This window comes from Drosophila bipectinata, chromosome XL (genome assembly GCF_030179905.1).
Source record: "Drosophila bipectinata strain 14024-0381.07 chromosome XL, DbipHiC1v2, whole genome shotgun sequence".
Lineage (NCBI taxonomy): Eukaryota > Metazoa > Arthropoda > Insecta > Diptera > Drosophilidae > Drosophila > Drosophila bipectinata.
In genome coordinates, this window is record NC_091734.1 from 1,857,004 (window position 1) to 1,883,393 (window position 26,390).

Here is a 26,390-nt window from a genome sequence, read left to right on the forward strand (position 1 = left end):
TTACATAGTTCCATCTCTGGAATAAGTGTCATCTCTAACGATATTCCACTTGTACTAAGAAGTTCCATCTCTTAAGAAAATATCATCTCTAGGGATATTTAAAGGGAAATTTTTTAAAATTTGAAATTTAAATTTGATTTTTGGTTTTCCAAATTAAATTCCAAATTAAATTAAAGAATTATATACACAAAAATGTATGCTTCAAGATAGCAACAACGGAGTAATTTATTTTAAAAGAGATTTCAAAAAATTAAGGAAACAAATCATACATCTTTTTTGAAGTCTTTTCTTTCATATTTTGGTTTTAAAAAATATATATTTTACTGTTGCTTAAATAATAATATATAATAGCCAGATTACATAAAGTAATGGTTTAAATTTATTGTTTAAATGTCAAAAACAAAACAAAAATAAAGAAAATATCAGTTACTTCGATACAAAAATAAGATATTTGTAAATTCTTAATTAAGGCTTAGATTTAATTTTAATAGTCTACTAGTTGATGTCATCCCCCCCTCAAACAAGAAAATGGAATCCTCGTTCTTCTCATGCAACGTTTATTGGAAATCAAAAAACATTTGCTCAACACAAACAAAACTTTGAGGGATGAAGGGCAACAGCTTGACATGACTAAATGAGTTGAGTGGTGGCATTGTATTTACAGCCTGTTCCGATGCCTGATCCTCCTGCTCCTGCCTGATCCCCCTCCTTCCCTCCCCCCTTAGAAAGTACGTGGCTGGGAGCCGAAACCTAGACCCACACCACGCATCGTGTGCGTGGCCGCTCGCGCCATCTCGTACTGCTGCTCCATGTTGGAGAACATGCGCTGCCGCAACTGGACATCCGACGGCACGTTTGTTGCCGCGCCTCCTCCTGCTCCTGCTCCTCCAGGCGCTCCACCGCCGCCGACCGCTGCTCCTGAACCCTCAGCGGTTGCACTGCCGTTGCTGCCCGCGCCCTCAGCTCCTCCGGCTTCCTGGCTGTGAGCTTCGCCTTCGCCACCCATGGAGGCGGAGGCATTCTTGATGCCCATCAGCCGCATAAACTTTGAGGCCACCTTGCCGTCCGAGTCCTGGGAGAAGTGAGCATTGCCCCACTTGTTGGCCGAGTCCTCGCTCTTCTTGGAGCCCCACAGCAGCTTGCGCTTCTGCTGCTGCTCGGCATAGCGGTTGGCGTTTATAATTCCAGGATTATAGTAGCTGGGCAACTGGATCGGGGTTTCCAAGGCCGACTGCGGAGTGCTCAGCTCGAGGGACATTAGCGAGGGTATTTTGGGTGCATAGTTGGGCGTCGGCAAGAGTCCTCCGCCGCCAGCTGTGGCCGCTCCTCCCAGTCCACCGCCTCCTCCGGCCAACAATCCACCGCCTCCGGACGCTGTTCCGATCGACGAGCCTGATGTCATGGCAGCAACTGCTGCATTAGCGGCTGCCAGTGCTACGGCAGCCACTGACGAGGATCCACCAGTGACTCCGCCACTGCCCTGCAGGTGAGCACCACCGCTACCACGGTGCGTTCCGGCAGATTGTTCGTCTCTGGGAGATCTGGAGCGGTAGTGGCGACGACGTGAGGCGGGGGGCGTGTCATTGGCCGAGCGGGAACGGGAACCAGAGCGCGAACGAGAGTCACCACGACGCCGGCGACTGCGATCGTGGTTGTGATGATGTTCCTTGCGCTGCTCCTTGTCCTTGCCGCTGTGATGATGGCGACTGCTTTTCTCCGACCGGCGGCGATCGCGGTCACGGTCACGGTCTCGATCATGGTCACGATCGCGAACACGTTCACGATCACGATCGCGTTCCCGATCACGATCACGATCCCGTTCTCTGTCGCGCTCACGCTCGCGCTCTTTGTGTCCGCTGTTGCTGCTGCTCTCTTTGGTTCGATAATGGCGATGGTCACTCTGAAATAAATGGTGTGACCAAAGTACATTAATTTCTATCAAGGAATTGCAAGGATCTATAATACCTACCTTATTGTGATCCCGATCACGGCTGCGTTCCACATCTCGCTCTCGCTTTTCCCGCTCACGATCCTTGTCGCGATCCCTGTTACGTTCCCGCTCACGGTCTCGGTCACGGTCACGGTCTCGGTCACGATCTCGTTCCCGTTCTCTGTCCTTGTCCCGTTCTCTATCCCTGTCCCGCTCTCTTTCGCGATCTCTGTCACGCTCCTGGCGCGGGCGACTGGGATGGGAGTCCTGTAACAACAGAATGAAGTGGAGGCGGCGCGCCACCGAGGAGTAGAGCATTAGAAACGAGTCCTTGAATTGGTCGCCGTGTGCGGGCGAGTAAAGGATAGATCATCTAGGTGCTAGACTACAAAGGATTAATCGGAACTATCGTATTAATCGATATAATCGGATAGTATTTGTTAGCCGGCCATCAGCTGGGAGGGAATGGTTCTGCTTCTGGGCTCGCTGGCTCCTTGGATCCTAGATATTATTTACTTTTTTTTTTTTAGAGAGTTTGTTAAATTCTATTTGATCGATTTTTGATTTTTTTTTTTTGTTTTTGTGTTTTTTTTTTGTTTATTTTTTATACTCACTTTCGTGCGGTTCGATCTCTCTCTTTCGTGCCACCACCACCAGTGAGTGTTTGTTTGTGGGTGTGCAGGGGGGCTTCTGGTGCGAGAGTGTGCGCGTGTGTGTGTGTGAGCGTGTATGGTGGGGATGGTGTGTGTCCTGGAAGTTGGATATTCCACACACACACACAAACACACACACACACACGTAGACACACAAGCACAAACACGAAAAGCCACAAGGACACACACAAGCCTAGTTACCTCTAGTTATCGATGCTATCGGTGCAATCGGAAATCACTGCAATCGCGCGATTACTATCGATCGAGTATCGGAATCATCAATCGGGTATTGATTTTTTTTTTTCGATTATTTTGTCATTTTGGAATTTGTTTTCTCTTTTTTAATAACAACAACAATGATAATAAAATGATAGATTTTAGTGATTTAAATATTTAAAGAGTGGCATATAAAAAATGTTGTAATCTTAACTAATCTAAGGCCAAAAACAACAACAAGCGGACCGACCAAACAGACCTTCCAGTACACCGGCAGAGTATAAATATTGGACTGGCCCTGGGATTATATAAGCCTAGTAATGGTATTAGATATACATATGTACATTATATTAAAATACTGTTTTCTTTTTTAAGGGCTGGAGCGCAGAGATGATCGATAAAATGGGAATGTTATCGATAAATTAAAAATAAAAGTTTTTATTTATTTTTTTTGAAACTTTTTACCTTTATTGGACTTTAAAGTTTAGTCCTGTTTACCTTAAGTAGGCACACGCCTCTTGTGTATCCTTATAATTAATAATTTGGCATAACCAAACTAGGATGGCCTACATAAAATATTGATTTGTGGGGCAGAGACACCCCAAAGAGACACACTGCGGCACTGTGGCACTCTAAAATTCATTCCTCATTCCTCGAGATGTGAATTTTTAAAGCCCGAAAGTGGCATTGAATGGCAGAGTGGCAGACTAACTGGCAGGCTGGCTGGCAAGATGGGTGTTTTATTGATTTCTGTTGCTATCGCATTGTCCGCAAGTGTATAGAACGGATGCGGGCAGGAACAGCTGCAGTGACAGTAAATGCATGGCATAATGATGGAGCATAAAGCACACAGTGGTGGCACACAAGGCACATGGTCCATGAAAGGATGAGATGAGAGATGGCACTAGCTGGGGCACTGCCACTGGGGGGCTAAACGGGCTCCAACCCATAAAAAGACAACAAAACAAAAACCACCGCACATATTTAGCACACATACACACACACACACAACATACACCACATACAAACAATGGTTAGGATAGAGATATATATGTATATATATAGAGGACAATATCGATTTGGGGCCGGAACATTCCGATTTGGAAATGGATTGAGATTTACCTCATCTATACGGATGCGGCTGCTGCAACTGCTGCTGCTCCTGTGATGTTGTTGCAATTGCAATTGTTGCAACAGTGGAGAATTGTTATTGTTGCGGTACTGTTGGTGTTGGTGCTGATTATGCTGCGATTGTTGTTGTTGTTGTTCTTCCTGCTGTTGTTGTTGTTGTTGTTGTTGGATGGGTCTATTATGTTTGGTTTTAAATCCAAAATTTTTGGTTTTATGAGGCGGGCTACTGGCGCTACCGCTGTCTCTGCTGGCATCGCCATCAGCATCGCTGCTCAAGTCATTGTTGTTATTCTTTTTGGCCCTTTTCAGTTGCTGTTGCTGTTGTTGTTGTGGTGCCTAGGGGAATTTTTTTTGCAACTATTCAGAAACAGCAAATTCGCATTATTTTTCTAAAGCTCTAGCATTACAACTAATTGTAAATAATAAAACTTTTTTTTTCGGGGGTATTGGATAGCTTGGGGGGGCTTGAGGACTAGGATGAAGGAGCTCCACACTTGCATACACCACAAACACACTCACGCACTCTCACACACATGGTTGGACAGAAAAAAAAAGGAAAAGGGCGCCCGCACGCCACTGCCAAAATGAGAAGAAAAAAAAAAAAAAACCAAGAATGTGTACACAAAATGCGAAGAAATCGCATGGCAAGATATCTGGTTATTATTACTGTAGTTTTGACCTGCTCCGGTGCTACGGCGTTGGAATATTTACCCGAATTTGGTAGCCAGCTTCGTCCTGGTCCTCCTCGCTGCTGTAATTGACCAGCGCCTCCATTTTTTCGACGACAAAATGCGTCCGGGGCCGAAAAAAAAATTATAATAAATTGCTCGCAACTAGAGATGGTCCAAAATGGTTATTTGTGTCGATATTTGCCCACCGCTAGAATATCGATACTTTTGGGAAATATATTTTCTGGTATTTTTGGTATTTTTGGTACACATACATGCCAGACAATTGACAATGGCGCCATATTTAAATTCCGGCACTTCCGGATAGTAATAGGGTTCTACAAATACATTTTTTTTATGGAATTCTCTGACTATATTCTCTCCATTCTCAAAAAATACTGATTAATTTCCCGTCCAGCGATAGTTTCAATATAATTGAACATTTTCCAGCACTGTTTTGCTGGTTAGCAATTCTCATCTTGATTTGAAATGTTTGTAAGCTTTAAATCATTTTCTAAATTTAAATAATACATGATAATTTTGTTGAAATAAATGTTCTTTATTCTGAGAATTCTTCGGATTACAAAAATATTAAAATGGTGATAAAAATTGAAATAAATGAATTAGTTTTTCGGTATTTAAAATGGTTACAAAAAATTTTATAAAAACTTGGAAAATAATTTTGAAAATAAAAATGGGTATAAATTGAGTATAAATTATGAAAATAAATTTTTTTTCTGGTTTGATTTAAAAATTAAAAATAATAAATGAAAAGTGTTAGATCTAAAGGCACTAATTATTATTGGCGATTTTTTTTAAATCGACCTAAGGGCACATATTTCTTCGTTAATTTTTTTTTTTTATTTTTTTGGGTTTTTTTTTCTTGGTATGTCCTCTTAGCTTGTAGTTTCTTCTTGGTTTGTAGTTTCTTTCTTCTGTGGTTTCAAATTCAAACATTATTTAATGCTTGATTTATGGTCTCGAATATGGGATATATCTTTTGGAGTTTAAAATATGATTAAGTCGGTTTTGGGATTAGTCCTTGCGCTTCTGATTTGGCGGCGGGAGTGGCGGGAAGTTGGCCTTGCTGAGCTGGAAATCCTCCTTTGGCGAGGTCTCTTCATTTTCCCCCGATTCGCTGGAGGAGCCAGTTGCTCCACTGTTGTTGCCTGATCCACTTCCTGATCCTGAAGCGCCGTCTTCGCCCGAATGGTTGGCTTTGGCTCCCGATTTCTTCTTTTTCTAAAGGGAAGAAAGGATAATAAATAAATAATAATATAATAATAATAATTATTCACCTGATATTTGCGTATACGTATCACCTGAGCCTTGGTATAGAAAGTATTCGGATGACCGTACCAAGTATTTCGTGGACGAGTTCCAGGAGGACGAATCTCCATACGACCAGACAGGCGATATGGCGAAGGCGTGTACTTGACCTTGGGATGCTGGAACTTCAGCTTGGAGCGCAAAGCCTGCCGATTCTGGCCCAATCTTGAGCATCGGCCACCGATGGGCCGAGTAGCCACTGGCCCAATAGGCTCCAGGGTGGCCTTGTAGCGTTTACCCATCGGCATGTCAAAGAATTTTTCGCCATGAATGGCGTACATCCGGACACCGTCCAGAATCTCCTGGGAGAGGTCGTCCGGGAAGACTTCTACGTTCCACGCATGGCAGGCATCATCCATCCACTTCTTCCAGCCGTTGAAGTTGTCGGATTTGCGGTGGAAGCGGCTCGGCGAGGGATGATTAGGCTGTGACTGCGATGAGGATGCTTGTGGCTCCTCTTGCGAAGATTGGGGCGGCGGCAGATTCTCCGGTGGTTGTTCTAGCGGGGGCTGGATCGGTTGCTGGATCGGGGGCTGAACCGGAGGCTGGATCGGCACCTGTACCGGGAGCTGCATCGGCACCAGTACCGGGGGCTGCATTGGCTGCTGTACAGGATGTTGGATCGGCACCTGTACAGGATGTTGGATCGGCTGCTGTACCGGGAGCTGCATCGGCACCTGTACCGGGGTCTGCATCGGCACCTGTACCGGGATCTGCATCGGCACCGGTACCGGGAAATGCATCTGCTGCTGTACCTGAACCTGGACCGGATGCTGTACCTGGTGATGTATCGGATGCTGCTGTTGCATGTTGATGATTGGCTGCTGGAGATGCTGATTAAGCTGCTGTTGCATCAAGTGTTGCTGCTGCTGTTGCTGTTGCCGTTGCTGTTGCAACAATTGCTGCTGCTGATGCTGGTGCTGCTGTAGCATCTGCTGCTGCTGCTGTTTGTGCTGCTCTTGCAACTTGTGCAACTCCTGCTGCTGCTGTTCCTGCAGATAGTTGGCCTGCATGTGTTGCAACTGCTGCTGTTGCTCCTGCTGGCGGATAGCCTGGATATGTTGCAACTGCTGCTGTTGCTCCTGCTGATAGATAGCCTGCATGTGTTGCAAGTGCTGCTGCTGCATGATAGCCTGAAAATGGTCCGGTGGCAAGTTGGCCGCCTGGAGAAACGCTTGCTGCTGGTGATTCGGCAGACTCGGAGCATTCGGTGGCATCCAATGATTATTCTGCTGATGCTGTTGGGCTATCTGCTGCTGCCACAAGGCTTGTAGTTGCTGCTGGACATGTGGATCCACCTCCAACTGATGCTGATGCTGATGATGGGTCATATGCTGCTCCTGTAACTGGACTGGACGCTGCTCCTCCGGCTGATTAAAATGTTTCAGCTGCAACTCGGATACATGTTTCAGCTGGGACTCGGATACCTGTTGCAGCTGCGACTCGGAGACATGTTGCAGTTGCTGCTTTGGATAGTGTTGCGGCTTCTTCTGGATCTTCTTCTTCTGCTGATGTCGCTGTTGCGGGTGGAAGGACGAAGAGTGGTTTCGGGGCACCACATCAGGATGTCTGGAAGCGTTCTGGCGCGCTAGGGCTTTGTAACGCTTCCGCTGCTGCGGTGGAATCAAATTGGTGTGGATCTCGGGCCAGATGGAGACATCATCGCCCATGCAGAGGCGAACCACCTCCTCGTCGACACTCCAGATGCTGGGCAACCAATGGCCGGGATAATCACGGTTACTGTCCGGGTTGAATGGGGCACGAAAAATGATGCGCCGCACCCCATCCGCAATGCTCAGCTGGGGGGCATCCGAGTGGCCCAGCCACTCCACGGTGCCGAAGGTGATTCGGGACCGCTCTGCGGCTCTTTCCCGAGGACTGGGGCCACCGCTCTTGATACGCCGCATCCTGGCCTCGTACCCGATCGGCTTCAACGGGGCGTTCTCATCCACCTCGAACTCATCGTCACTGTCCTCGGGTTTTGCAAAGCATATACCTGTTCCGTGCAACCATCCGTCCAGGAAGCTCAGATGGAATGGAGTGTTCCCGGGTTCTAGGGACGGAATCTCAAGAATTGTGCCGCCAACAAGAGCGCCAATAGCTTCGCCAATATCACGCCTGATAGCGCGACGCTTGGCCTCATCCAGGCCAGCAATGGGCACCACTGGACCGATATCTAGACTAGCATCATGGATGGCCAAGGTCTCGATAGGAGTGGTCTCTGGTGGATCGTGCCCGTTCACTGGATGATGCGATGGCCCTGGAGTGGAGTCCATGGCCGGCTCCTCCAGGAGAGAGCCTGAATTCGAGTTGGAGTTGGATGGAGTGACCGAACTAGTCGATGGAGTGGAATACTCTTCGGGCTGACTCTCCACCGACTTCTTCTTTATCTTGGACTTGGGGGGGTCCTTCACCTCGGAGTGAGCTTTGCGACGATTTCTGTTAGCAGTCTGGAATCCCTTCAGATCCATAAAATTTCCCAGTGTTAGCGGATTGCTGTGGTGGCAGTAGTGCTGCATGAGCTCCTTCGCTGCCACCGCGCTCTCTATGGTCTGCACCGAGTAGCAACGGGTGGTGGTGGAGGTGGTGGTGGTGGTGGTGGTTCCGATGTAACTGGAAGTGGTGCTGTAATTCCTGAAGTTGTGCACCGGGACACTGCTCTGGCGCCGAAAACCTATATGGATGATGGAATGGATTACCATAATGGATATATAGATATAGATATGGCCCCAAAACCCAAATGAATGGCTTTCTTTTTAAGGAGATTATTTATAATGGGTGTCAGAGGTGAGATATATTTAAGCCAAAGTCATTCTTTCAAGGTGCTATATGGATCTAGTTAGGATAGACTATAAATATTAGTATTTAAAGCATTTCAAGATGAAGAAATGACCAAAAAAAAGGTGAAATATGGCTTAAATTAAGGTTAATGGTTAGCTAAAAATGAGTATAATGGTAGGTCCTTGCTCCAAGACCTTAAAAGCATACATCTAGATCTAAAATCTATAAAATATAGTCCTTAAAATAAAAAAAAATTCATATTCAAATGGTGCTTTGGTTAATTCAAATGACAGTTTTGTTTATGATTTATTTATTTATTTATTTTTTTTTTTGTAAGACATGTGATATGGCACTTAACCCAGAAACCCGATGAATTGGTAAACAATCGACAATGTTATGATTTGGATTAAAAACAATAAATTATATCATTCGGAATTTATTCTCAATTCAGTGCATCATTTTACCTTTTCATTGTCTTTTTTCATATTTTTACATATATATACATATATATACATATATGTTTATATCTTTCCAAAGAAAGCAGCAGCAGTTTCCTATTTCTTTTTGTAAAAAAATAACTTTTCTGGAAATACACTTGATGTGGATAAAAAGAAAGAAATCAGAAGGAATAACCTCAAATTTTTAAAAAAGATTCAATATTTTAAAAATATATTATTGTTTTAAATTTAAAACCAAAAAAAAATAAAAATTAAAAACATCTAACCACGTGGAAGCTAAAACACACACGTGTTCTTCTTCCGGAAATAAAAAAAATGGCGGCGGAAAAAAATGGCGGCCGAGAAAAATGGCCGCTGAAAATTTTTCCTGCACAAAAGGTCACTCACAAATTATTAAAAAAGAAACCTCTCATTTAATTAATGTCTTGATAAGCCTTATTCTTTTTATAAAATAACTTTTATGGAAAGAAAACAAGGGTTTTTTGTCTTGAAAACTTTTAGAAAATAAAATGAAAAAGCTAAAATTACTTTCTTCCAAAAAACCACGTGGATGAATGGCAAAAAAAAAGCACAAAAATCTAACAACAGATTCTTGAAGGCTAATCTTTCCTAAACTATTATAATATATTTCACTTTTCACTTATATTTTGCACTGAATATTATGAATTTTATGGTATATTACCTGGAATCTAAACTTTTTTGACTTTTCAAGACCAAAAAAAAAGGTTCAGAAGCGAAGACCAAGGAACCAACCCTTCTCGTCAAAGGCCGGAACCGAAAAGAACGAAAAGCGCGTGCGCGACCTGTGACCAACACTGACCTGCAACATTTTAGCCCACTAACCAACACTAAAAGGGGTGTGTGTGTAAGTGTGTGCATGTGTGGGCAGAATAGGAAACGGCAGCTAACAGAGCGAGACAACTAATGTGGGCCAGGATGAAAGCACAAAAGAGGCGCCAAAAAGTAGCGTCCTCTTAAAGGGAAAAATTCTTGTCTTTTTTTATGAAAATCTTTTCTAAAGAATTAGAATTAGAATAAGAGAGCAAACAATGTGATAATAATTTTTAGAATTCCAACAGAACTGGAAAGGGGGTTTTTGTTTTGATTTTGGATTGGATTATTGAGATTGGATTGCTTTGGCTATAATTTCACGTGGAAAGCACTTTTCCCCCCTGGTCAGCAGGTATGAGGGAGGGGGTTCAATGTCCAGAGCTTGTCTTCTGGTTTTGTTTATCAAGTTGAGTGCGTTTTTTTTTTGTTTATGCCGCCGGACAGACGATCCCATACCCCAATCCCTTCTATATATATATATACTGCCCCGTATGATAATTATTTTCGACTTACCGCCAGTTGTTTGGAGCGCCAGCGACCTGGTGACCACAAATTTCTTCGATTTCAAGGGCTGAGGGCAGGATTAGGGGATTAGGATCAGGATCCACAATAGAATATATATATTCTATAACTTACATTCCGTGTGGCTGTGAACTCCAAACCCAAAAAAGGTACTGGCAAACTGGTAGCCTGGTCCTTTTCCTCGTCCATTTCATCGGCACTCACATGCTCCGGATCCTCCGGATTTTCCGCTTTCGTTGGCACTTCCGGATCACCGGTTCCGGTCTGGTCCGGACGCTGGTAGACAATTTCATTGTTTTTCTTGCGATTTCGTTGGCGTTTCGTCACGTACTTCATAATGGCACCGATCACTGACACTTCTAAGACTCAAACACTGTGGCACACCACCCACGAGACGACACTACTGGACAGCCCGAAGCTTGGACGACGAATGAGCTCTTGGCCGGCCTGCGGGAATATTGGCAGCACATTAGAGGGGGACGCAAGGTATTATCTTCCTTAAGGGCTCCAAAGAGCAAGAGAGATGGCCAGAACGGGCAGCGCTGCCACTCCATGGCAAGAAAAGGAGAAGAGAAAAAAGAAAGAGAAAAAAAAAAGACACAAAATGGATTGTTTTTTTTTTCTGATTTAATGAAAATGTTCTAATTAAAGAATATTTAAATAAATAAGGCTTTTTAAAATATGATTTATTGTAGAATGTATTACAGTTACTAAGGGAAAGGGATGGATGATGGTTTTTGAGCGGGAAAAGTAAAGAAAAGAAGAAAAAAACACCTTTTTAGGTGAAAACTTCAAGAAATCAATAAATAGTTTAATCTATCTATTATTTTACATAATTTCCTTAAAAACAGCAAACTCATAAATCAAGAAACCACGAGGGGACAAGAAACTTGGCCAAATTATGACCTTGAGCCACGTTTTCAGGAGCATGCCTTAGGAATCACATGGAAAATCATTAATTTTAGATGGTTTTCTAACTTAAAAGTTCATATTGCTACTAAATAGTTACATTTTTAATTAATTTAGCCGTTTTCTAATTGATTTTCATTGAAGTTTTGTCGATTTTCTCAAAAAAAGCATGCGCGCATGCGCAAAAGCAATAACGGTAGTTGCATTTATCAAAAGCACTAGAAGAGGGAAACTTACGGGAATTATTTAATATAGAACTAGTTAATAACTAGTAAGAGCCTTTGTTTTAGAGAGCAGACTTTATAATTAAAGATGTAAACAAATGTTTTGCAAATATTGAAAATCGTTTCTTTTCGCTTGCACAAACACATACATACATATCTGTTCATACATACATATATATGTAGAGCGAAAACGGATCATGAAATGGCCTTCTTGAATAGAGCAAGAGAGGCGATAAAAATGATGGAAGAGAACCATAAAAAATGGTCTAAAATGGTGGGCCACGATTGGTCCATACAGAAAAGACAGAAAAGTTGCGCATGCGCACATACATACACACATACAAAAATCGTTGCTAGAAGGAAGGTAGTAGAAAGAAGGATGAGAAAAAGGCGCAATTTACTAACACTAGTAAAAGAGCTAGAAGAAGAGCTGCCATATCGTCGGAAAGCTCAAAAGTCCAAGAAAACGCGTCAAAATTGTATTAGTCATTAGATTCAAGAATTTTGTCCAAGTGTAGCGTTTATAGCCGTCATTAGCAAAGAAGTGTTCATTGGAATAAGTCTCTTTTCCGGGCAGCCGGACAAAAATTTCCGTTAAAACCAAACTATAATTTAAATATTGGGTAAGTGTTTTTCTACTAAGAGTGAATGAAGATTATACAAATTATAAACATAAATAAGGAAAAGCAGTGCAATTTTAATGAAAAAATTAGCGAAAAAAGAGTGATTATTTAGTTGGATAGGATGATGCTCTTGGGATGCTCTTTTGGAAGCGTCCTCCAATGGAAATGTGCTTCTCCAGAACGGTGCTTCCAAGAAGGGTAATCCTCTAGATGGATGCTTCTGTAAATTGGCGCTAAATCGAAAGTTACTTCTAAAATTAAAAGAAAAAAAAACGAATATTAGAAAAAGTGTGTCTGTGAAAGTACATGAATGTATTTGTGAAAAATGATTGGAGATGATTCTATTTTAAATCGTGAAAAATGTGTTTTTGGTTCTTAGCAGGTCTATAATTTAGTAGGAATATTAAATCAAGTGCTTGTTTTAGCTAAATAAAAGAAAAAAAAAATTGGACACGAGGTTTAAATTTTAGAATCTAGAAATACAATAATAAAGCATCCATACATACATACACATGTAAGTATGTGGGTGTATGGATAAAAAAAGAAAATGGAGTAAAACAAGATGAGGATTTATTATCTCATATATATGTATATATTTATTTCTATGTATTTGTATGTATGGATGAAAAAAGAAAATTAAGTTAAACTAGATGGCGTTGAGAAATCTGTTTTTCAAGACATAAGGCTTCATTATTCCAAAGCTATTCTAGAGTTCAAACAGTAACGATCGTGTTAGAAAATAATTATTGCACCTAAATAATAAATCACTTTATTAAAATAATTTATAGACAGTTTTGATCTGAAGAAAAAGTAAAAGTATCCTCGAGAAGCTAGGTGGAGAAAATTAAACAAAATTATAATGGAAATGGTATGTACCCAAACATTTCTATTATTTTCTTTTTTTTTTTAAATCATTGCATGTATAACCAGTATTAACCCATAAAGAGTAAGTTATTATCTCTATTAATTATTAAAAAAAACATCTAAAAACAATACTGTCTTTAAAAATTTCAGTAAAATATTAACAATCTTTTAGAACGAAAAAGACAACTAACAGTATTAATTGCGAAGGGAAATAAATTAATATTACCCGATAGTTGGTATTAATCGTAACGGTGGAAGAGAAATTTCCCTTTTTTTTTGGTATAGTGGTATTTTTTTGTAAATTGAAAAACGGTCATACTGCGGTCGAGTAGCGCCAATTTCGTCTTGTTTTGATCGATTTGAAGAGCTGACGGGGCTGTTGGAAGCCGCGTTTGTTTACCCGGCTCATTTGGAGCAAATATGTCATACGATGCGGACTATTTGTACGCTCTCAGATTGCAACAGGAGCTGGACGCCGAAGAGTCAGATGAGCCGGCTTCCAGTGGCGAAAAAGTAATGCGTCTTAGAAACCTTTTGGAGATCGAAGTCGTCATTTGTTTATATTTCGTGGTAATCGGTTCTATGTGTTTCACAGGATTACGAAGACTATCAGATGGCACTGAAGCTCCAGGCCGAGATCAACAAGCAGGAGGAGAAAGCCAAAATATACAACAAAGGGCGTTCGGTCTTGAGCCGCCCGAAAGATCAAGATGAAGACTTACGTTGGGTTTATCCCAAGCCCCCCCAGGTTAGTGATGGCTGCAATATCATAGAAACATCTAATTGCTCGTCCTCTTCCCAGGCCAGCACTTCCAAAGCCATTGCTCCCGGGCGTGGAGTTCAAGCTCAACATAACGAATTTCTCAACCAGACCCAAAATCTCGTTCATCCCGAGTGGGAGCTGATTGATCCCACACCAGATATATACGCCATGTTCCTGCGATTCGACGAGAAATTCTTCCAGAAGCGCCTGGGCGGCGTGTGCCTGGAGTGGAGCAAGCGCATGACAACCTGTGCCGGTATTTGCTACCAACGTGGCAATTTCCATATCAAGGAGATAACCATCCGCCTGAGCGAGCCTCTGCTCAAGTTGCGTCCGCGCAAGGATCTCGTAGAGACGCTATTGGTGAGTTGACCCTGGTCCCCTGGCATGAAGGAGTGGTGCTTATTTCGATATCATTGCAGCACGAGATGATTCATGCCTACTGCTTCGTCCTGAATATCCGTGAAGGCAACGGCGGGCATGGCCCGAACTTCAAGCGCATCATGGGTTTGATCAACCAGACGGCCGGAACCAACATCACCGTCTACCACTCCTTTCACGATGAAGTGGCCGCCTACCGCACCCATGTTTGGCGCTGCACGGGCATCTGTCAGAATCATGCGCCCTTCCAGGGCTGGGTTCGGCGCAGCACCAACCGTGCGCCAGGTCCATATGATCAGTGGTGGGAGAAGCATCAGCGCGATTGCGGCGGCACTTTCCAGAAGATAAGTGGTCCGGAAAACGGCAAGAACCCATCTACAAAAGAGAAGATCCTGAAGGGGCCAAAGCCAGTGCAGGAAAAATCCCCTCTCGATGGGTGGCTGGGAAGGAAGACGGTTAATCCTTCGGGTGCCTCAACCTCTGCAGGATTGACCAACAATCGGGGATCTGTAGGTGCTGCAGCACCCATGCTAACGGGCTTGGCCGCCGCCGTGCCACCCACATCCTACCCGGGCCCGTCGACAGCACCGTTTGCCGGGGCTGGGGGATCAAGCGGATCGGTGAATCGCGGAGCCAACATCATGAGCTTTGGTGACTTGACCAAGGGCACTGGGCCAGACAAGGAGAACGAGCGCAATGGTGGCGCCGCAATGACTGGAGTGGGCTACCAAATGAGTACCAGCAAAGACTCTGGCGCTGTCATTGATATAACTGGAGAACCGAACGTATCGTCTACTCCGCATCCTCGCGAGCGTTGGCTGCGCCGCGTCGAACAGAACTCTGGCGCCCAGAAGGAGCCGCCAGCCAAGCGTCGTCGTACAATGGAAAATGACGAGCCGATCATCTCTTGGGAGAGCTTCGATGATGATTTACAAATCGGTGAGGCGACAATTCCAATGATTGAAGTGCTAGACAGCGACGACGAAGCCGATGGTGCGGTCGTTTCGCCCGACCCGGAGTTGCTGGCCAGCCAGGAGCTGATGGCACAGATCAAGCGCGAGGTGATGCTAGACGAGTCAGCACAGTTCGACGAAGATGATATCGTTATGATCGATAACGAGTACGATGAGAATTTGGACAAAATGAAGGATCAGAGCATGGACGCGGCCGCCGAACTGGCCGATCAGTCACTGATTGATGATTTCTTTGGGGAGGATACCCTATTGCGCGACTTCCACACCCAGAACGATGTCCAGGCGGTCGGGCATCAGAACTCGGGAGACGCATCCGGGGAAATTGTGTCCTGTCCCATTTGCTTTGAGAGGCTCCAGCGTGGTCAGCTGGGCAATCACCTGGACGGCTGCAGCATCAAAGTTAGCGTCGAGCCGCCATCCTTCAAGCCAAAGAACATCGCTGGAGGATCCAAGGGAAAGAAGTCATCCACCGCAGGCGGTGCTTCCACATCCTTTGGTAAGAGCTTGCTCTCCTTTTCTTGAATTTCCTCTCTCATCCTTGGCCTAATCCTATCCAGCTTCCACTTCAACTCGTGCCTCAAAGACATCCACTACCAATACTCGCTCATCTTCCGGCCAATCGACCCGTAAGAAGCTCCAGGAATACGGATACACCGCTGAAGAGGTTGCCGCCTTGGACTTGAGCGACTCCAGCGACGTGGCTGAAACTTCGATGACTAAGAAGAATACGGTGGAACCACTGACTCCGCGCCAGCTCCGCCAGCGCGGTCTCTTCAAGGTGACGGTCCAGTGCCCCCGTTGCGGTGGCGAGTTCCTAGGCCACCAGCTTGAGGCCCACCGTACCGTCTGCCCAGGCAAGCAGAAGCGTTAAGATTAAGCTTTAGATTTAGGTTATCCATTCCATTCCACTATGCCAAGAAGCGGCAGCAAGCCATTATTTCCTTTTTTTTTGTTTAATTTAAAGAAATTTTTCATTTAAATCGTTAATATATAAAAAAAAATGCGTTTATTCAATTACAAGATACGGCCAAAGTAGCGCAGGTTGCTCTTGTGCTTATATCGTTGGGCCAACATCGGCCAGTGGACCACAAAGAGATCCGCCAGCGGCAGGAGGAGGCGGCCACTCAGGGATAGCGATTCCACGCGACAGAAACTCTCCACAAATATGATTCTAGAGTTGGAGGGGAGGCGGCCGAGGGTGCGCAACAGGTGAGCAGCATAGCAGAAGGGGACACAGGTGCCGGGTCCGTTGCAGAGGATCAGCTGCGGACGATCCCGCCACACCAAGTAGCAGCTCCAGAGCAGAGCCCACAGAGTGGTGAAGATGCTGGTTAGCCAGGACTGGCCCACGCTGCGGCTGCGCGGTACTTTGATGAACTCCGCCTTGGCGGCTACTTTCGGCAATAGCTGCCGCAGATACTCCTCCGATGTGGAATCGCTACTGGCCAGGATGAAGCGGATCGGCATGTAGCAGGCCACCTTGGTAGGGTCCTTCTGCTTCAGCAGTGCCTTAGTCAGGCGACCCATCTCAGCCGTGTGGCCACCGGAGCCCAGAATCACATAGGTCATGATCTTGTCCAGAACTTAAAGCTATTGTTTATATTTTGACCGGTTGCCAGTGCTGCCAACCTTATCGGAGTGCTTATCGTGCTGACAAAAGCTCGTTGTTATCAGGGCTGGCAAACTTCAGGGTTAAAAACTTGCCATCTGGCATCACCGAGCTTTGTTTTGATTTTTCTTGTTGAGGAATTTCGTTTATATCGGAATTTGGACGGAATAGCCTCCGGAAACGGATTTGCCCATCAAAGTGGCTATGTTCAGCGCCGCCAACGGCTGCAAGCGCGTCCACAGCATCGAGGTTGAGCAGCCGCTGGAGGCGGAGCGGGTGGAGCACAGTCTTCTGCTGGTCAAAGGACGCCTCCTTCCGAAGTGTTCATCCGCCCGCCAGTTGAAGGCCACACTCCGCCTGCGAGGCGATCGTACCGTGGAACAGCTTACCCAGCTCTCTTCTGTCGGGGAATTCAAGCTACTCTTTGACTTGGACAGCCAGGAAGGAGTCGAGGACTCCTTATGCTACCTGGAGCTGCGCTCCTGCACAGGTGTCCGTTTAATAAGTATCACTTACAAGCCAAGAAACAGCTCCTACAAGGTATATAGGTTGCTATTCAAAAAACCCCCCATCGAATTGCCTGGGAGCTTGTGTTTTTTTTTTTTATCGATTTTTCCTCGTTCAGGTACAACCCCTGTTCGTTCTGTGCCAGGACGAGCAGGCTGACAGGGAGCAGGAACTCCACACACTCATTGATCTCAACTTGCGTCTGGTGCAGAGCATCTACGCCCACAAACTTCAGTCGGCCGGCTTTCCCAATCGGACTTTCACATTGAACGGATCCTGCTGTTCGTTCCGGAGCCAACTCACCCGGGAACAGGCTCTCGCCAAGAGCGAGAACGAGCTGTGGCAGCACTTGGCCGGTGAGATCATCGCCTGTCCGCAGTGGGGCCATCAGATTCGCCTGAAGTTTGTTGCCTTTGTGGCTTGCACAACGTACGACGGTGCCGGAGTGGTGGCTAGCGAGGACACATCGTACGCGAACATCCGACGACACCTCAAAGGACACGCCGCCTTGGGTGGCGGCGGATTGGCCCTATTCGGCAGTGCCCATTTCTACGCCTGGCCGCGAACCTTCTCGGAGATTGGAGACTGTGTCCGGAGCACTGAACGGGTGGACATTGCCCGGCTGCCGGACGAGAGCAACTATCGACGCACCTACGGCGGAGTGTACGCCAGCACTTTGGGTGCCGTGTGCCACGAACTGGGCCACTGCTTCGATCTGGGCCACACCTCCGAGGGGGTGATGGGCCAGGGATTTGACTATCTCAACCGAGTTCTCACTGTTGACCAGCTCACGGAGCACCTGCCGCATCGGTTGGTGGAGGGAGGAGCAGCCGCCGAGAGCGCCGCAGGATCGGCAGCCCGTCCCCGCTTCACCAAATTGAAACTCCAGCCCGGCATCAAGTTGCTGGACAACTATCACAATCAGAGACGCCACGACAGCTTCTACTTTGCCCGCAACTGTGCCGTGATCCTCGCCCATCATCGCTGGCTCAATCCTGACCTAGACATAGCGGATCCGGAGCCGGCCGAGATCCAGATTAATTGGGCCACCAAGGAGATCATCTCGAACAGGACACTGCGGCTGGTGGAGCTGCGCTCCAATCGCAACAGTTTGGTGGCCCATTACGAGGAGTTCCAGCCAGAGGCTTCGGTTCATCGCTTCCTGCTTCCAGCCTCACTGTGGGATCTCCTGGCGGAGCAACGTTCTCATTACGCATTTGTGCTCACCACCAGTGGTGATACTAAGCGCCTCTCCTGTGATTCATAGGGGTCTCGGAGGAAGTTCCTCGGTGACTAGCTAGCTGGTGAGTAAATATTTTTGGTTTTTCTTCATCCAATCCCACCCACTGTACTTCTTGGCCTTGAATAGAGTGCTTCAGTGGCTGCCAAACCTCGCGCTGTGGTCTGGGCTTCTAAAACCTCGCTGCGGGAGCCACTATTTCCGCCCTCTCACTCCCCCTCTCTCTCGCTCTCTAATTGGTCTAAGCAGGTTTTGACTTGATCGTCAGCTGACTCTCTCTCTCTCTTGCTCTCTTGGAGCTAAGACAGCGGCTTGTTGTTTGTTGTGTTTTGTGGCGACATCATCTGGGTTAAAGCTCGTTCCCCCTCCCATACCCCCGTTAGTCATTACAGACTTAACCCTTGAGTAAGTCGCAGTGTTAAAATACAATTCATAGCGGCAGGTGTTTTTAAAATAAATATAAATAGTGTTTTATAAATTTTTTTAAATGTTATACAGTTAGTTAAGAATATTAGTAATTTGTTTAAAAATTAAGTAAAATAAATATCTAAAATATTATTTTTATTATTTATATTAATTTATAAAACCATTTCTTTAGTTTCTTTAGGTATATATATTTTTTTAAAAAATAAAATTCCTTTGCAATCAATGACCTTGTCAGGTGAAGGGTTAAACCCTGCCCCTTTGAGGCACCCCTCCTCTATATAAGCTGAGAAAACTCGTATTTCACTCTCCATTATCGGAGCGTCGGAGCGGCGAGAGTGAACGGGGTTCGATAGTAAAAAAATAAATATAAAAAAAAAATACCCACCGATAGGACAAAACCAAAAAAAACAATAACAAATCTATTTGAAACGACGGCCCAACCGATAAGATAAAGACACAAATTAATGTTTGGGCACCAGTGCCGAAGCATTGATTCATCACTTTTTCGCACCTCCACCTCCACCTCCTCCTCCTCCTACTCCTCCTCTAACCCTATGATATAGCCTTAAACCATTTCCATTTCCTTCATCACTGCTGCAGGTGCTCCACTCTCCGACTCCGGACGGACTACCCCTCAGTCTTCAATTGGTGCTTTTCACGACAAGAAGTCGACAAACCGCAAAATCGCAAACAAGATTGCAAATAAAAAATAAAAAATAAAAAATAAATATATAAATTATGGCTGCTACCGAGGGATCAGCTCGAATTCAGTTCAAAACATTGAAGGGATTTCCGCCCAGCACCGATGATAAGCTGGAGACCCAGGCCTTCCTTAACGCCGCCAAGGAGATAGTGACAGTCATAGGTGATGGCATGACCCATGCTCCAAACTAAAAATAATATATAATAATAAATAATAATAATAATATGGTTTTTTTTATTTCAGAGAGCTTCGGCAAACTCTTTACGCCAGTGATCAGTGATATGAATGGAAATATTAATGTAAGGAAAATAAAATATATATTATATTAATTAATTAATTAATCTTTCATTCAGAAACTAACTAAAGCCTATGGAGCGGATGTCCTGAAATACCAATATCTGGAGGATCTGATCGTGTTGAATGTTAACGTTGATGACTTTGCGGCCAATGCCCTGTTGTGGCTGAAGCGAGGACTCCAACTCATCTGCACCTTCTTCGAGAACATCTACAACGACGCCCAGGGCAAGGAGGCCCTCAAGCAGCATCTCCAAGATGCCTACGAGCGCACCCTGAAGCCCTATCACGGGTTCATCGTCCAGAGCACCATCAAGGTGGGTTTCATTCCAGAACGACAGGGCATAGAGGTATAGGAATTGGAAGAGTTATAGCTATGGATGTGGGCCATGTATGGAATTTTATAAATCCTTATATTTTATTTAATTTTCAAGAAAATATATTAATTTTTCGTTTATTTTTAGATAATTTATAGCTGGGTGCCTACTCGCAGCCAGCTGCTGGGCCAGGGATCCGCCCTCGAGGAGAACATGACCGTGCTGGCCAGCTACCTACCCACGATGCGCTCCCACCTGGACGCCATCGATGCACTGCTGAAGGCGCACAGCCTGGACGACGCCCGGAAAGTGTGACTGCTTAGTGTAGCTTAGCTTAAATAGCTTATACTACTTTATTTTTAATGTACGTGTGTGTCCAATCCAAGTAAATCCCAGAGCCTTACCCTGTTTATCACTTGGATTCCGGGGATTGGCGGGCGCGTCTTTTCTGCCCACTGGAGGCGGGGGATAGCTGCTCCTCGGGCGGGTTCTCCTCGGGCAGCTCCTCCTCCTCGTTTAGCTTCTTCTCCAAGTAAACAAGGAAACCGGGTGGGCTGGACTTTGGGTTGCGGAACGGCTTGCAGAAAACAAAGTGCACCAGAGCCACTACCACTTCCAGAGCTATCAGGGCGAACACCGCATTCGAGATGATGCGCAGCCATAGTGCATGGCCGGCGACCGCCAGGCGGAGGAATACCATGGCGGGCAGGAGGATACAGGGGGTTACGGTGAGTAGCAGCCACATGGCGGTGGCGCCGGTGCAGAGATTCACGGAGTAGCCGGCGTACAGGCGCATGAACTCGGCGGACACGGCCAGGAGGTAGGCCACCAGCAGGGAGAGGCCATTCCAGTTCCACAATTGATTCACCTGGAGGATAATACGAAGGATAAGGTTGGAGATAAATCTATGACTGCCAGGACTTACCCTAATCACCAGGTGGATCAGGAAGCTCATGGCCCACACCAGGGACACATAGACATTCGCCTGGAGCAGCATCTGGAGGAGCAAGTTGGCCCGGTGTGGGGCTACAGAATAGGACATACTTCAAGGAGTTTATGGTTTTAACTTTAACTTTAGTTATTATTTAAATTTTTAGTTAATTCCTCTGACTTTCCTGTCAAGTTTGTTGTCTTTTTTGGAAAACTGTCAGGTTGCCAGGACAACCACCAAGTCAGCTGGAAAGGACGACTAAAAGTTAGGAACTGCGGCACTACAAGGTAATCCTGGCCAGGTACTGGCCCTAGGCTAACTGCTCGGACACTCAAGAGGGTTATAGAAGCCTTAAAGGATATAGAATCCTTAAGAAAAGATCTAAGATCTTAACAAAAAATATTAATCTAAAAATTAAAAATAAATATCTCTCACTTTCTTAAACTAATTTTAAATTAAATTGCCATGACAACAATATTTTATTTTTAAACTAACCATTAAATTATAAATTATAACCAAAGCATTAAAAATATTAAGCAAAAAATTAGAAAAAAAAGAGATTTCAAGATGCCAAGGCATCTCGGTTGGGCCATCCTTGGCGGAGTGGTCCTGGCTGCCACCGTACTGCATCTGTGTGAGGGCAACTACTATCGGGATCGGCGGAAGAACTGCCTGGACCTGCACGCCAATGGCCAATCGAACTGCTCCAAGTGCGCCGAGCTCTACGTCTTCATGAAGAGCCGCGGCGTTCGCCGATGTGAGCACGTCAACGGACGATGCTTTCCATATCGGACAGTCTTTCCCAGTGCCCGGACCTGTGAGAGGATCTGCCAGCCGTGGATTGTGCACGCCACCCTGCACCTGGTCACCACACCCAAGCCAGTTGTGATAGTGCCCGCGGACTATTCCGGTGATTCTTCCGCGGATGGGGAAGAGAAACAATAAAGTAACAGTGTTATGAGGCTTTTATTCGATTGGAATGGATGTGGATGTGGGTGAGGTTCAGAGAGGTGTTCAGGATAACGATAACAACGAGATTCAGGTTTCTTTAATACGGAACGCTGGTATTGATGGCCACCTCCAAGGCAGTCACTAGAAAAAAAAAAGAGAAACATTAAAAAACTCAGTGGAGGATGCAGGGAGTAGGAACTCACAGAATCCATGATCCTCCTTGTAGACCAAGGAATTGAGAATCTCGCCCAGGGTCTGATGGCACCGGATGTAGGTCAGCTCGATCTCGCCCACTTGGTTGAGGGCCAGATACTCCAGACTCTTGCCGCCAGTCGAGTCCCGACTGCCGTCATCCGATAGCGATGCATCCAGGCCGAGAGCATCGCCCTCGTCACTCAGATAGCTGGTGCAGCTGGTCCATTCCATGTCCAGGACAAAGACCAGATGGAACAGCTGCTCGAGAGCGATGCGGAAGGCAGTGAACTCATCGGAGAGCAGGCAGAAGTTCTTCAGCGACGTGGTGTGTTCATCGATGAGGCTCTTCAGCTGCCGGATGTTTGTGCATTTCTCAATCTTGGTCTCGACCCGCTGTCCCAGGCACTCCATGATGTGGGTGTGCAGGCTGTTGATGAGGTACATCAGCCAGAAGCGTAGGATCTCCAGCCGGCGCACCGTCAGCCCGAGGAGATCCAGCGGGGCGTAGGGATCGCCCTTGGACCGGCGGATAAACGACAGATTCTCCAACTTCCAGAGGGCCCACTTGATCTTCAGCATGAGACGCCACACCGCATTGTAGACCTCCATGTGGCGGCGTCGGATGACACGGTGCAGCGAGAGGGACATGTCGTAGGCGATCTCAAGACCGTCCAGGGCTTCGTAGACCTTGATCGAACCGCTCTTCACCTTGGAGGTTACCGTAAAGCGCATGCCAGAGGCGAACCTCGGATAGTGCGTATATTGCACGTCGCACAACTCGCTGGTGAGCTGGGAGGCGCGAGTCCAGGTCTCGCCACTTTCGATCCGCCGGAAGAGCGACTGGTAGAAGGGCAACAGTATGAAGTAGCCCTCCAGTAGCATCGAGTGGCGCAGGAAGTGCAGATGGCCGCCCACTCGGAGCTCCTTCGTGTACGCCTGCATGGCATACACATTCGCCAGAGTCTGCCGCCGGAGGAGGATTTTTCCCAAAGCTTCCGGCACCTCGACGCGCAGCTGCATCCTCGTTGCACCCTCCAGTCGCTTCAGGAGACTGCCCGCGGCCAGCGGCTGGCGCATCTTTCCGCTCACACGCTTGTCCTCCACCCGCTCCTCCACCATGCCGACAAACAGCGTTTGCAGATCGGGATTGCCCATGGTGCTTGCACCGGCCAATAGCTGGTTATGTTGCTCCTGAATCAGGGCCTCCCTAGGATCAACTACCGTCACTTCCCCCGCCGTCGGCATGCAAGGGGAGTAGACCTTCACCTGGGCGATCAATTGGTCGGCCAGCTCCTCGTACAGAGACCGTGGCTTGGTGTCGTACGTGGCCGCGAGCATCTCGCCCAACAGACCCACATTGGCCAGCAGTTCCTGCGAGTCCCCAGAGTCCAGAGCGTGCTGGAGCAATAGCCTGTAGAAGGGGCAGCGCTGAATGCGTTTGAAAACTTCCCTAATCCTCGGATCGTCGTCTTCACCCGGAGTTCGCTGGCGTACAGTTCCGCTCTGTTCAATGTCCACCTCATCCACCCTGTCCCCGGATACAAGCTTGAGTTTATGATCCACGTTGGGAATAGTTGGGGAAAACTCACCATCGCTCCACGATAAACTCGCTCTGGAAGTCTTCCAGCGAGCCCCGGCTCCACCAGGCATCGATAATGTCCACGTAGCGCTTCAGGGAGATCATGAGCAGGGCAGTGGCCATTTTCTGGTGCGGCACATGGGGCATAGTGTGCCTGTAAAGCCTGGACAATAAAAAGGCGCTGCGCAGGAATCGCGGACCAATTTTCAGGACGGCATCATCCACCAGACGGCGCAGGATGTGAAGCTCTCGAAATGGCTCCCGGAATCGTGCCACGAAATCGAGCAGAGAACCTTTTGTGGGTTCCGCGCTGACAAGCACCTCGTACTCCAGCAGGGAGGCACATATGGGCTGGAGCAGGTCCTTCACGCCGTACAAAAAGCAACCCAGAGTTCCTGTGCTGCCATACCCCAGGTACATAATATTCGACTCGATCAGCCGGCGTACCTTCCACATGTCGTCCATGGCGCGCAACACCTCCGTGTTGAGGATGTGGCGTATGGTGCCCTGGGAATAGACAAGTGGGATGAGTTTAAATGGGTAGAATCCTGGCTACCTGGAAGCCTACCTCCGACACACTGCAGATGCTGATGTGCTCCCGCACTTGGATCTTATGAGTAATCTTGTCCACCTCAAAGAACAGACAGCTATTGGGCCGAACGAACATGAGGAGGATCTCCCTGAGCAGGTACACCTCCGAAGTGGTACTGGGCAGTCGATAATCGATAAGGCCACAGACATTACGTTTGAGGAACTGCACGTAGCTGACGGCGAAGTTGGCCATCGGATGTGGGTTAGGGGGCTTCGTGAAGATTTGCACATTCGGCTCCCACTTATAGCTGTGGACGAGGCGCAACAAGCGCTCCGGATCCTGCACGCTCTTTTTTATGACGGTCGCCAGCTTGGGCGGAATCAGGGACGGCAGGGGCGGCAGCTTGCACCTTCTGAGGCGATCCCGATGAATATTATTCAGAATCAGCGCCTGGGGCTGGGTGATGCGGAAGTTGCTGCGACTGGAACGAGGCGCGGTAGGCAGGAAGGTGTTCGACTCGCTGGTTTGGATCGCTCTTTCTGTCTCCTCCATGGCCCGCTCGTAGACATTGTTCATGTCCAGCAATTCCAAGGAGGTGTTCACTGCCAGTTCTGGGTTGCTACTGCTCGAGTCGCTGGAGTCATCCGAGTCTGTCCAATCCTGTGGCGAGAGACGGATGTAGAAATGTTGGATACTAACCATGTAACCTTTCTTACACTTAAGCTATCCGAAGAACTACCGCAGGGGGACGGCGGTGGAAGTAAATCCTCGCTTAGCAAAGCCACCCAGTCGACCTCCGCCTCGGCTGGATTTGTTCGCGGTGAGCACTCCTCAATGGCTAATTGGTCGGCGTCTTCCACAGACTCAAGATGATGCAGGCGGCGGTGCTCCATGCCACTGCGATTCCGACGAATGTTCTGCACTGGTTCGTATGTCATTTCCAGGACCATTTCGAGCAGCGACCAGAGCACATCCTGATCCGACTCTGAGATATCTTTGCTTGGATTGGACAGGATTTTGGCGCTCAGATCCTTGATGGTCTCTCCAAATGTGGTCATATTCTCCACCTGAAAACGCTCCACCAGAGCCGCCAGCCGTCGACTGACCTCATGGCTGTTGATGCTCAAAGATCGGCTGTTCCGCAGCATATTCCATGCCATCTGCTCGTGCCGCAACAGTTCCCGATTCGAAATCTACAAAGGATATTCCAATTGAATACCAATATTGATGTGCATTTCGAAACCTACCTTTGGGTCGATCAGCTTTCTGATCAAATTCTGCAGTTGGAAGCCCATGTAGTCATAGCGCTCCTGGGTCGTCATGAATCCCGACGACCCCTTGGCCCCGCCACCCGACGAATTAGCCAGTTTGTTTTTTTTTGGCTGCTGCTAACGAAATTAAAACAAAATGGCGCCCACTTTACAGAAACAATTCTTGCGGCCAAGAGCAGTGTGGCCAGATCATTGGATTCGAAATGTTTTTATTTTATTGATTTATTTCAAAATATTTAAATAGTCTACAAATATAAACATTTAACATGAGGTTTTAATTAATTCTCAAAGCTTTAAACCTAGTTTTAAGAGTTTAATTGGAAAACATATACAATGTAAGAAGTTTAGTTTAAAATATTTATATATTCATTATATCATGCAGTTTAAAAATATTCAAAAATTTATTCATAACAAAATTTTTTCCTTTAAATATAATTTTATTTTATATTTTAATATAATAATAATTTTTTAAATATTAACCACACTAATTAAAATTATGTGGTAGCACCCAACAAAAGAGTGGCCAGCTAAAAAAACTAAAAAAATACTGCCACAAAACATCCCTGTCCGCCACTAAC

The 26,390-nt window shown here is 46.3% G+C and overlaps 9 protein-coding genes across 15 annotated transcripts; 4 read left to right on the plus strand and 5 right to left on the minus strand.

Moving 5' to 3' along the window:
* Positions 1-348: 348 nt before the first annotated feature.
* LOC108124404 (arginine/serine-rich coiled-coil protein 2) lies at positions 349-4,782 on the minus strand. 2 transcript variants are annotated; one of them, XM_017240085.3, is made up of 4 exons: positions 4,642-4,780; positions 3,922-4,266; positions 1,970-2,197; positions 349-1,900 (listed from the first exon to the last, which is right to left on the minus strand). In XM_017240085.3, exons 1-4 carry the CDS (start codon positions 4,702-4,704, stop codon positions 722-724), a joined length of 1,815 nt encoding a protein of 604 aa, XP_017095574.2. In that variant the 5' UTR covers positions 4,705-4,780; the 3' UTR covers positions 349-721. The 2 variants fall into 2 exon arrangements, with proteins under 2 accessions (XP_017095574.2, XP_017095656.2); XM_017240167.3 differs by lacking the exon at positions 3,922-4,266 and having other exon boundaries at positions 354-1,900; positions 4,642-4,782.
* Positions 4,783-5,206: 424 nt separating this feature from the next.
* LOC138926595 (uncharacterized) lies at positions 5,207-10,931 on the minus strand. The gene is made up of 4 exons (XM_070281306.1): positions 10,634-10,931; positions 10,511-10,568; positions 5,897-8,601; positions 5,207-5,840 (listed from the first exon to the last, which is right to left on the minus strand). Exons 1-4 carry the CDS (start codon positions 10,853-10,855, stop codon positions 5,634-5,636), a joined length of 3,192 nt encoding a protein of 1,063 aa, XP_070137407.1. The 5' UTR covers positions 10,856-10,931; the 3' UTR covers positions 5,207-5,633.
* A 1,259-nt stretch (positions 10,932-12,190) lies between these two features.
* mh (maternal haploid) lies at positions 12,191-16,207 on the plus strand. Of its 6 annotated transcripts, XM_070282432.1 has the most exons (8): positions 12,191-12,275; positions 13,064-13,143; positions 13,206-13,221; positions 13,290-13,652; positions 13,735-13,887; positions 13,942-14,265; positions 14,325-15,753; positions 15,815-16,207. In XM_070282432.1, exons 4-8 carry the CDS (start codon positions 13,560-13,562, stop codon positions 16,126-16,128), a joined length of 2,313 nt encoding a protein of 770 aa, XP_070138533.1. In that variant the 5' UTR covers positions 12,191-12,275; positions 13,064-13,143; positions 13,206-13,221; positions 13,290-13,559; the 3' UTR covers positions 16,129-16,207. The 6 variants fall into 6 exon arrangements, with proteins under 6 accessions (XP_070138533.1, XP_070138539.1, XP_070138543.1 ...); XM_070282438.1 differs by lacking the exon at positions 13,206-13,221; XM_070282425.1 differs by lacking the exon at positions 12,191-12,275 and having other exon boundaries at positions 12,975-13,143.
* Positions 16,208-16,243: 36 nt separating this feature from the next.
* Alg14 (ALG14, UDP-N-acetylglucosaminyltransferase subunit) lies at positions 16,244-16,897 on the minus strand. Its single transcript, XM_017241313.3, has one exon. It carries the CDS (start codon positions 16,824-16,826, stop codon positions 16,272-16,274), a length of 555 nt encoding a protein of 184 aa, XP_017096802.2. The 5' UTR covers positions 16,827-16,897; the 3' UTR covers positions 16,244-16,271.
* Positions 16,898-16,978: 81 nt separating this feature from the next.
* On the plus strand, positions 16,979-19,780 carry LOC108124766 (uncharacterized). Its single transcript, XM_017240646.3, has 3 exons — positions 16,979-17,406; positions 17,492-18,677; positions 19,640-19,780. The coding sequence occupies exons 1-2, from the start codon at positions 17,071-17,073 to the stop codon at positions 18,638-18,640; spliced, it is 1,485 nt and encodes a 494-aa protein (XP_017096135.2). The 5' UTR covers positions 16,979-17,070; the 3' UTR covers positions 18,641-18,677; positions 19,640-19,780.
* Positions 19,763-20,756, plus strand: LOC108124976 (glycolipid transfer protein). Its single transcript, XM_017240975.3, has 4 exons — positions 19,763-19,904; positions 19,986-20,041; positions 20,096-20,353; positions 20,501-20,756. Exons 1-4 carry the CDS (start codon positions 19,778-19,780, stop codon positions 20,666-20,668), a joined length of 609 nt encoding a protein of 202 aa, XP_017096464.1. The 5' UTR covers positions 19,763-19,777; the 3' UTR covers positions 20,669-20,756.
* LOC108124896 (uncharacterized) lies at positions 19,789-21,692 on the minus strand. Its single transcript, XM_070282450.1, has 3 exons — positions 21,279-21,692; positions 20,758-21,221; positions 19,789-19,929 (listed from the first exon to the last, which is right to left on the minus strand). Exons 1-2 carry the CDS (start codon positions 21,393-21,395, stop codon positions 20,766-20,768), a joined length of 573 nt encoding a protein of 190 aa, XP_070138551.1. The 5' UTR covers positions 21,396-21,692; the 3' UTR covers positions 19,789-19,929; positions 20,758-20,765.
* A 129-nt stretch (positions 21,693-21,821) lies between these two features.
* Positions 21,822-22,258, plus strand: LOC108124700 (uncharacterized). The gene has a single exon (XM_017240525.3). It carries the CDS (start codon positions 21,852-21,854, stop codon positions 22,227-22,229), a length of 378 nt encoding a protein of 125 aa, XP_017096014.2. The 5' UTR covers positions 21,822-21,851; the 3' UTR covers positions 22,230-22,258.
* Grip128 (gamma-tubulin complex component 5) lies at positions 22,232-25,969 on the minus strand. The gene is made up of 6 exons (XM_043210112.2): positions 25,789-25,969; positions 25,258-25,734; positions 24,578-25,201; positions 24,020-24,516; positions 22,439-23,958; positions 22,232-22,376 (listed from the first exon to the last, which is right to left on the minus strand). Exons 1-6 carry the CDS (start codon positions 25,861-25,863, stop codon positions 22,333-22,335), a joined length of 3,237 nt encoding a protein of 1,078 aa, XP_043066047.2. The 5' UTR covers positions 25,864-25,969; the 3' UTR covers positions 22,232-22,332.
* Positions 25,970-26,390: the final 421 nt, after the last annotated feature.

Excerpts from the sequence above, each read along its gene's own strand:
- LOC138926595 (XM_070281306.1), bottom strand. The coding sequence starts at position 10,855 with ATGAAGTACGTGACGAAACGCCAACGAAATCGCAAGAAAAACAATGAA. Across the intron at positions 10,569-10,633 it reads AGTTCACAGCCACACGGAAT|CCCTTGAAATCGAAGAAATT; the intron begins GTAAGTTATAGA and ends TCCTGCCCTCAG. Across the intron at positions 5,841-5,896 it reads TACGTATACGCAAATATCAG|AAAAAGAAGAAATCGGGAGC; the intron begins GTGAATAATTAT and ends TCTTCCCTTTAG.
- Alg14 (XM_017241313.3), bottom strand. The coding sequence starts at position 16,826 with ATGACCTATGTGATTCTGGGCTCCGGTGGCCACACGGCTGAGATGGGT.
- Grip128 (XM_043210112.2), bottom strand. The coding sequence starts at position 25,863 with ATGACGACCCAGGAGCGCTATGACTACATGGGCTTCCAACTGCAGAAT. Across the intron at positions 24,517-24,577 it reads GCATCTGCAGTGTGTCGGAG|GGCACCATACGCCACATCCT; the intron begins GTAGGCTTCCAG and ends GTCTATTCCCAG. Across the intron at positions 23,959-24,019 it reads GAGTTTATCGTGGAGCGATG|GGTGGATGAGGTGGACATTG; the intron begins GTGAGTTTTCCC and ends ATCCGGGGACAG.
- mh (XM_070282432.1), top strand. The coding sequence starts at position 13,560 with ATGTCATACGATGCGGACTATTTGTACGCTCTCAGATTGCAACAGGAG. Across the intron at positions 13,888-13,941 it reads TTTATCCCAAGCCCCCCCAG|GCCAGCACTTCCAAAGCCAT; the intron begins GTTAGTGATGGC and ends TCCTCTTCCCAG. Across the intron at positions 14,266-14,324 it reads ATCTCGTAGAGACGCTATTG|CACGAGATGATTCATGCCTA; the intron begins GTGAGTTGACCC and ends ATATCATTGCAG.
- LOC108124404 (XM_017240085.3), bottom strand. The coding sequence starts at position 4,704 with ATGGAGGCGCTGGTCAATTACAGCAGCGAGGAGGACCAGGACGAAGCT. Across the intron at positions 4,267-4,641 it reads AAGCTGGCTACCAAATTCGG|GCACCACAACAACAACAGCA; the intron begins GTAAATATTCCA and ends AAATTCCCCTAG. Across the intron at positions 2,198-3,921 it reads GCCGCATCCGTATAGATGAG|GACTCCCATCCCAGTCGCCC; the intron begins GTAAATCTCAAT and ends CTGTTGTTACAG.
- LOC108124700 (XM_017240525.3), top strand. The coding sequence starts at position 21,852 with ATGCCAAGGCATCTCGGTTGGGCCATCCTTGGCGGAGTGGTCCTGGCT.
- LOC108124896 (XM_070282450.1), bottom strand. The coding sequence starts at position 21,395 with ATGTCCTATTCTGTAGCCCCACACCGGGCCAACTTGCTCCTCCAGATG. Across the intron at positions 21,222-21,278 it reads TGATCCACCTGGTGATTAGG|GTGAATCAATTGTGGAACTG; the intron begins GTAAGTCCTGGC and ends ATTATCCTCCAG.
- LOC108124976 (XM_017240975.3), top strand. The coding sequence starts at position 19,778 with ATGGCTGCTACCGAGGGATCAGCTCGAATTCAGTTCAAAACATTGAAG. Across the intron at positions 19,905-19,985 it reads GGAGATAGTGACAGTCATAG|AGAGCTTCGGCAAACTCTTT; the intron begins GTGATGGCATGA and ends TTTTTATTTCAG. Across the intron at positions 20,042-20,095 it reads ATATGAATGGAAATATTAAT|AAACTAACTAAAGCCTATGG; the intron begins GTAAGGAAAATA and ends TCTTTCATTCAG.
- LOC108124766 (XM_017240646.3), top strand. The coding sequence starts at position 17,071 with ATGTTCAGCGCCGCCAACGGCTGCAAGCGCGTCCACAGCATCGAGGTT. Across the intron at positions 17,407-17,491 it reads CAAGAAACAGCTCCTACAAG|GTACAACCCCTGTTCGTTCT; the intron begins GTATATAGGTTG and ends TTCCTCGTTCAG.